The sequence below is a fragment of the Spea bombifrons genome, chromosome 2 (assembly GCF_027358695.1).
Source record: "Spea bombifrons isolate aSpeBom1 chromosome 2, aSpeBom1.2.pri, whole genome shotgun sequence".
NCBI classification, from domain to species: Eukaryota; Metazoa; Chordata; class Amphibia; order Anura; family Pelobatidae; genus Spea; species Spea bombifrons.
The window spans coordinates 47,873,123-47,881,975 of record NC_071088.1 but is presented as its reverse complement, the minus strand read 5'-3'; the positions used below and the strand labels follow the sequence as shown (position 1 = coordinate 47,881,975).

The following is an 8,853-nucleotide window of genomic DNA, read 5'->3' as shown; positions in this document are numbered from 1 at the left end:
CACACGTGAAAAATCCCAACGTAAACTGAGAAGAACACCCTGCGGGTTATGCCTTAGAAACGAAAACGTGTTTTACCGCTTGCAGGTAGACCTTTCTTGTCTCTAGATAAGGGAACGAGCCTCCATGCAATATTGGAAGGAGTAATAGCATTAATGTTGGACGCATAGGAAGATAAAAAGCAAGGGCTGGAGAGTCACCTCAGACCTGTACAGGATTCTGCAAGGGTGTTTATACAGAGCAGGAATGTTGGTTTTCTATGCAGACCTGTAGAGGAATACTGTGGGCCTTGGCACCTGGAGCTGTATAAAATATCTCTGTCAGCATTCCATCCCTGGATTTTGTGTCGGGCTGAGAAGTAATTGTTTAGTGTAAGGACTCTGGGGCCACACCAACTCTGTTCCTTGGCACTCCACCATGTGCAGAGGAGGACATTCTGCCCGCAAGAAACATGACAGCTGTCTCTGACACATGTTCAGTCCTACAAGAGCTGGTAGATCACAGACTTATGGCATGTTTGTGCCCTCAGAGTCAACCCAGGAGCTTTGCCTGGCTTCCCACGTTTGCTTTTCTTTTGCTGTTCTTGCCCATGGCACTGGGCCTTTCCAATTCTGTTCCTCAAGGGAACTGTTCCTTCCCGTTGGAGCATGAAGATTCCACTAATACCAGTTGTGGCAAAACACCGTCCCTTTTGCTGTCGTGGACCTGCAGTGATCCAGTTCTCCAGAAGATCCCTTCCATTGTTGCCATTTCTAGCCAAGTCAATGCCCGTGTCCCATCATGTTTTAATGGACGCCTTCATATTGTCACCACGCTGCACCTTAAAACAGTTCCTTCTGATGAATCAACAAAGTTCTGCCTCAGACCTGGGCTGAGGCTGCTGCCCATCCCCTACGTGCAGGCCGCACCTTGGGGTACTTGCCACCTTAAATGCCAGGCTGTGCGGAACCCTGGAGCAAAACTGTGGCACAATGTACTAATCACCTCACACCATTTCTGCCTCACTTCTTGGCACCCTCTAGAATTGACGTTGAAATGCAAAGGGTGTGCTAGATCAGAAAATAGAGCTGTGGTAGTGAAGTGGAAGATAATATTGCCAAACAGTCATATGCAGAGAGTCCATGACCATGGCCACCCAAGGGGTAAAAGAAATGTAAATACCAGCCCACAATTTCAAACACCCACCTACCAAGTATCAGTGCCTGAAAATAAGCCCCTGGGAACTTTTGTTGTGCAGCTGAGGGCTAATGATCCTGATGAAGGGGAATCTGGAAGATTAGAGTACTCGATGGATGCCCTCTTTGACAGCCGCTCTGGCAGCCTATTCTCTCTGGACCCAAACACTGGGGAGGTAACCACAGCAGGGGAGTTAGACAGAGAAACCAAGAGCACCCATGTTTTCAGAGTGACTGTTAGTGATGCAGGCACCCCCCGCCGAACAGCAATGGCTACCCTCACTGTCTCTGTCAGTGATACAAATGATCATGACCCAACCTTTGAGCAACCAGAATACAGAGAAAGTGTACGAGAGAATATGGAGGTTGGCTACGAGGTGATGACCGTGCGTGCTACAGATGGAGACTCCCCAATTAATGCCAACATTGCTTACCGCTTAGTGTCTGGAGGTGGTAAAGCTTTTGAAATCGATCCTCGGTCAGGGGTTATCAGGACACGGGGCCCTGTTGACCGGGAGGAGATAGCCTCTTACCAGTTACTTATTGAAGCCGATGATCAAGGACGTGATCCTGGCCCTCGCAGTTCTACAGCCACAGTACATATATCGGTTGAGGATGAAAATGACAATGTGCCGCAGTTCAGTGAGAAGCGCTACGTGGCATATGTGGCAGAAGATATTGCTACTGACTTGCAGCTTATTGTGGTGACTGCCACTGATCGTGACCATGGCCCAAATGCTGCAGTTCACTACAGCATCTTGAGTGGCAATGCCCGTGGACTCTTTTCTATTGACCCACAGACTGGTGCAATATTTCTTTCTGGCACTCTTGACTATGAGACTGGACGGGAGCACACGCTGAGGGTACGGGCACAAGATGGAGGAAGGCCTCCATTATCCAATGTAACTGGCCTGGTCAGTATTCAGGTCCTAGATGTAAATGATAATGCACCAGCTTTCGTGAGTGGTCCCTTCCAAGCTGCAGTGCTGGAGAATGCACCTCTAGGGTATTCTGTGCTACAGGCTCAAGCACTGGATGCAGACTCAGGTGAAAATTCCAGGCTTGAGTATCGTCTGCTGGGTGAAGCTGGACCGTTCTCTATAAACAATAGTACTGGATGGATCGTGGTACAGACAGAGTTGGACAGGGAAGAAGTGGAGTTTTACAGCTTTGGGGTAGAGGCACGGGATCGTGGTCAGCCCTCTCTTTCCTCTTCAGCTGCAGTAAGTGTGCAGGTTTTGGATGTCAACGACAATTCCCCAGAATTTACACAGGATGAATACCATGCCCGTCTTAATGAAGATGCAGCCGTGGGCACCAGTGTTTTGACGGTGCGGGCAGTGGACAGGGACGCTCATGCTACCATAACTTACCAGATTACTTCTGGCAATGCTCGCCATCGTTTCTCCATCTCAAGCTTATCTGGTGGCGGTGGTCTTTTAACGCTTGCGCTGCCTCTTGACTACAAGCTAGAGCGCCAGTTTGTGCTGACTATAACTGCATCGGATGGGATGCGAACAGATACTGCACGGGCTGTGGTGAATGTGACAGATGCAAACACACATCGTCCTGTCTTTCAAAGCTCCCACTACACTGTTAGTGTAAGAGAAGACCAGCCCGCAGGCACCACTGTGGTAGTCATCAGTGCCACGGATGAAGATACGGGAGAAAATGCCCGTATTACTTACTTAGCTGAAGAAGGTATGCCTCAGTTTGCCATAGATCCAGACACTGGTGCAGTAACCACTACCATGGAGCTAGATTACGAAGACCAGGTCAGTTATACATTAGCTGTAACGGCTCGTGATAATGGAATTCCTCAAAAATCAGATACTACCTACCTAGAAATCCTGGTGACGGATGTCAATGACAATCCTCCTGTGTTTCAGCGGGCGTCTTACAAAGGCACTGTGCCTGAAGATGCACCCCCTTACACAAGTGTCCTACAAATTTCTGCAACTGATCGTGACTCAGGATTAAATGGAAGAGTGTTTTATACTTTTGCTGGAGGCGATGATGGTGATGGGGACTTTACCGTGGAGTATACATCTGGTATTGTGCGGACACTGAGGCAACTAGACAGAGAGAATATGGTCCAGTATCGACTCACTGCTTATGCTGTTGACAAGGGGATGCCAACCCCACACCGTACCCCTACCGAAGTAGTGGTCACAGTCTTGGATGTCAATGACAATGCACCTGTGTTTGCCAAAGATGAGCTGGAGGTAAAGGTTTTAGAAAACAGTCCCCTTGGGCCGCCACTGGCAAAAATCACTGCCACAGACCCAGACGAAGGCCCAAATGCACAAATAATGTATCAAATTGTGGAAGGAAACATTCCAGAAGTGTTCCAGTTGGATATTTTCTCCGGGGAGCTAACAGCACTAGTTGACCTAGACTACGAGGAGCGACCAGAATATGTAATTGTGGTGCAAGCCACATCGGCACCATTGGTCAGCAGAGCAACAGTTCGAGTGCGTTTAGTGGATGTCAACGATAATGCTCCAAATCTGAGTGACTTCAGAATTGTGTTTAATCACTATATTGGTGGTGGCGGCAGAAGCTTTCCAGCGGGGGTCATAGGAAAAGTGCCAGCACATGACCCAGACATCAGTGACTCTTTGAGCTTCACCTTCTTGAGTGGAAATGAATTAGGGTTGCTTTTGCTCAACACCAGTAGTGGGGAATTAAGCTTGAGCCATGACCTCGATAGCAACCGGCCCCTGGAGGCAACCATGGAGGTGTCAGTCACAGGTAGGTGATCTAACACTTATAAACAACTCTTATGATGCAAAAAAAACATAGACAAATACTTTAATGTACAGTTAGTTTTATTTTGTTATAATTCACTGATTTCTAATATCTAATATTTCTAAGGTAATGTAGTGTGTTTACAGTATTTTTTTTTTCTTGTTAATATATGTCCTGAAATGGGAAATATTGTCTTGCTGAGGAAGTCATCGCTGAAAAAGGCTTATTTACCGAGCACAGTGCTGCTGAGAGTCACGTAGGACTTGGAAGTGTTAGATTTGACCTCACTGCGTCCTGATTTAGAATTCTGATACAGTTTTCACTTCTAGCCACTGTTTTTCAATGACACAGCTGTTTCCCAGCGGCAGCTGAGACTGCTCCAGCCTGCTTCCTCTACTAAACATTTCGGCGGAGGGCATTAAACCTTTGTGGTCCATACTGTGTCTGTTCTGTAGTATTGATGTAGTCGCATTGGAAATAGGTGAAGGCTTTTTTGTGCTATATAGCTCTTTTTTTTTAACTACCTTGTTCATAAAGTATTACCGCAAACTAATTCCCTATGTAACTTGTTTTGTTGTAAGTTTGGGTTTCTACTGCATTGTGTTGAGGCAGAATATTGCTGGTCCCTGTTAAATCGTCTGGCGCTGCATACATTGTAGTGCTTGGAATGGTGAGAGGTTGGCACGGCCTTCCTTCTTTGTAGATCCTGTGCTCAAGATGAGCCTGAAGGCAGCTGTGGCAGCTGTACTAAGGCACAATCCTTTCATATTGTCAGCATGAGGCTGCTTTGGGCACCTGCTTCACGCAGAAAGTGATAATTTCATTTATTCCTGGTCCCCAGAGGTGCTTGTGTTATCCTTTTTCTTTCTTCCGTCTTTACGTTTAGCCATATGGGGCACTTTGTTTGATGCAGCCTTGTCCCGGGGGGGGGGGTGGTTTTATAACACTGCCGATCCCTGGCGAGGAAAGGGTTCTTGTGTTGTACGCAGTCTCTGGCTCAGCTGTCTTGTTTTACACCCAGGTTTCAAATGAACATGCTGTGCTGGCCCCCATCCAGCTTTCTCATGACAGTGACACTGTTGGTCTCCTGCACTGCCTTTCACCACTCATTATTTCCCACTGTAGCTACTCTCCCTCCCTTGTTCATGTTAGTCTTTCTCATCCGTTGACTGTACCATTAATCTACTAATTTTTCCTCCCTCCCTTTGCAAAGTTATGCTTATTTGGTGGACCACGGGCTTTGCTTTAAATGTTCTTTCAGTATTTCATCTCCTCCAGTTGACTTTACTTGGTAGCTGCGGCTAGTTTACCCTTCGTCCCGGCACGTCTGGTTAATACATGTAGCCGTGCGTGATTTACATTGACTGAATATATATCTTGTTGTGTATATTATTTTTTAAAATGTGTTTATCTTTCTGCTACAGACGCTCTTTTCTCGCTCTGTTTCTGATCTCCAGAGGTCTGCTGAGCTGCCGCAGATCACTATTGATTACTATCGATCATTGAGTTGACAGGTTGAGAAAAAAACTATGCCAAGAATAGGGGAAGGCTTAGGGTTTTTTTCACCGCCAGATTAATCTTGTATGCCTCTGTCTCCTGCCTATTGTTTATGCATGCCTTCTATCTGTTTTGTATGTAGGCAAGTAGGGAAGGATTATTATGATCTTTTATTTATACAATGCCAACAGTTTACGTAGCCATTCATACAGTACATAAATTAAGAGCATGACAAATCTGGAATTGGCAGACCAAGATGACCAAATGCATGAGTGAATCCTGCTTCCAATCTAGAGGGGATGGGGTGTAGAAAAAACATAAGCTATAGAGAAAGAGGGGAAGATGGGACCATAGATCAAAGCTGGGAGTTGTATTTGTGGCAGAAACAGTATCTTCTAGCTGAAAAGATAGTATGCTTCTCTAGTGAAGTTGGTTTTGAGGGTTTATTTGCTTCTAGAAAGGGAAGGTGAAAGTGAGATCTGGAGGTATGATAAGGATGGAAGAGAGCATTAGCTCACATGGAGAATGTAAAGATTTTGTAGGGGGTATGTATATATATATATATATATATATATACATATATATATATATTAAAGCAGAAATATATTGGGGGCAGTATCATTGAAAGCTTTGTGTGTTTATTATATGGTATAGTGTAAGGAGGATATGCCTAGCCAACAGTGTTTTTAATATATTGCAATGGAGAGACTCAGGGCTGAGGAAAAGGAACCTGTATAGTTGAAACAAGAGGTAATAAGCAAATGAACGAGAGTTGTATGGCTTCTTGGGTGAGGAAAAGGTGGATGCGAGATATATTTTGTTTTAGGCACAAGCAGCAGGATCTGACAATGTGAAGGATGAAGGCAGGGGTTGAGTCAGATACCCCGATGCATTGGGCCTGGTTAAGAGAGGAAATAGTCACGTTAATGGGGACTGAAAATGTATGTACTGGAGTGAGGATGGAACATTATGAGTTTCTAAGGTTTTGGGGAGATTAGGTTTCAGGTAGTCTTTATGCAATTATGGCTTAAAGTGGAAGTTTTATAGAAAAAAATGTACTCCTTGAGCATAAAACCACTGGCTGAGTCTGCGCACAGGTGATGTGATGTAATTTATCTGCAGACCCAGAGGCTGCCATTGTTTTCAGTCTTGTAATTCCTTTGGTGTCTTTCTTTCCTCAGCACACTGAGTGTTTTCTTTATGGCAATACTAATGAAGTCTAGTGTGTCCAGTCAGAGCGTCTGCCTCGATGATTAACACTGAGAAATTCCGTTGTGTACCTTAGGCAGTGTGATAAGGAATCAGTGTGTTTGTCAAGTAGATTGGGCCAAGATAACAGAACTGGAACACATAGAAATGGCCAATATGCAGGTGCCTGAAACATTGTTATGCAAAAACTAGGACTTTTTTCAAAGAAATACTTTTGTAAACATTTTAAATCTAGTTTTTTTGAAGGACAGGTGGCAATGTGTTGGCTACACAGGAGTTAGAGTACAAGGATGTCTTGGCCAATATTATTTGAAGAGCAGCCCAAATATATAAATATATATATTTAAAGTTTCTGTCATATCTCCCACTCCCTTCTAAGGTGATGCTCCACCATCGTATGTCCCCTTAATATAAAATATTATAGATATCCCATTCTAAAGATAATAAAGATATTTCACAAAGTATATGTAGTAAATAATAGAAGATGTTTTTAATGTCTATTAACCCCTTCAGGACCGGGATTTTTAAGCTAGGGTGTCGCTAAAGGACCGGAGCCGTTTTTGTGTTTTTGCCATGTCTTTCTTCAACTGTAATTTCTCTCTTATCAAGTGGTGCACCCACACAAATCATATATTGTTTTTTTCAGCACAAGTAGGGCTTTCATTTGAAACCATATTAAGCTGGGTAGTACATTGTTTTATTTGAAATAAACTGGAAAAAGTGGGGGGGAAATGAAAAAAACACATTTTTTTACAGTTTTGTATACATACAAATTGTACACACATTGAACCAATGGGAAAAAATTATCCCAAATATATTCATTAAGTTGTCCTGATTTGGAAACCACCCAACATGGCCAGGATTTTTATCTATTTTGACCAGTATAGGGGAAAATATTGCAAGGCATGCATTAGGTTTTTGAAATGTAATTTTTTTCAAATTTGGCATGGTAGTCTAATAACTGCAATAGTCGTCACAGATACTGATTATCCCCCCAAAATTATATGTTTATGAACAGTAGATAAGTCAAGGTGTACAACTAGGGTCATTTTGACACTTTTCAAACAGGGATTTTATCGCCAATTGCTGCCAAATTTTGAGGTATTTTTATATTTTTTTGTTTTTTTTTGCATATGTTGCAATGTTGCTTTAGATTTTATATTATATTTTGTATAGAATATGTGCAACTGCAGAAAAAAACACCAAATTGTGTTCACCAACATCCCCCGGTTCCAACAAGGCCTCACCTGCATGGTTCATGCAATTTTTGAGGAAGCTATGAGGGCAAAACTGGAACATGCGCATTTTCGTTTTCACATTTGGAATTTTCAGAAATTGGTTTCCTGGGCCCATATCCCATTTGGGACATTTTGGAAGCCCCCCACTGTAAATTACCCCATAAAAGTATATATTTATGAACAGTAGACAAGTCAAGGTGTTCAACTAGGGTAGTTTTGACAGTTTTCAGCCAGCCATTTCTTCACTGATGTCTGCCAAACTTCACAGGGACATTATTTTATTGCATTTTTAACGCATACATTTCAATGTTGCACTGAATTTCTTGCACACCATAAGTGCAACAGTGGAAGAAAACACCACATTTTGTTCACCAACATCCCATGAGTCCAACAAGACCTCACATGCATGGTTCATGCATTTTTTTAGGAAGCTATGAGGGCAAAACTGGAACATGTGCATTTACATTTTTTAAAATATTTTTTTCATCAGATTACTTGTAAGTGACAGGTTTAGGCCGCTGACATCAATCAGGGAGAACGATCAATAATCAGCGACTTAAAATGTCACCGACAAGTGATCAGGTAATAATTATGATTTTTTCATTTATTAATAATTTGTGTTTTTTCATAATTACCCTAGATGACCCCTCTCTCTTTGTAGAGCAGGGTCATCCGTGGGCTGCCATAATGATCCGATCACTCCTATTGGCCAGGAGCGATCTGATCAGCCCAGCATTTGACCTGGAAGCACCCTGGGCTTTCAGGTCAGTGCTGTTATTTTTTTATTATTATTATTATTATTATTTTATTAATTTTTTTAAATTATTTTTTTTTTTAATTTTTTTTTATTATTATTATTTTTTACATTTTTTTAACTCTTTCAATGCTGATGCTCCATTGAAGCACAGCATTGACTGGTATTTAGTCCCCACAAGTTTGTGGGGACTAATATTAACCCTTGCAATGCTGCGATGGGGGTCATACA

The 8,853-nt window shown here is 42.9% G+C and overlaps 1 protein-coding gene across 1 annotated transcript in view; it reads left to right on the top strand.

Moving 5' to 3' along the window:
- Positions 1–268: 268 nt before the first annotated feature.
- Positions 269–8,853, top strand: part of CELSR2 (cadherin EGF LAG seven-pass G-type receptor 2) — a 41,240-nt gene continuing 32,655 nt past the window's right edge. The window contains exon 1 of the mRNA XM_053457821.1: positions 269–3,927. Within this exon, the coding sequence (XP_053313796.1) occupies positions 450–3,927 (3,478 nt within the window). The 5' untranslated portion in view covers positions 269–449. The remainder of the gene's footprint in view (positions 3,928–8,853) is intronic.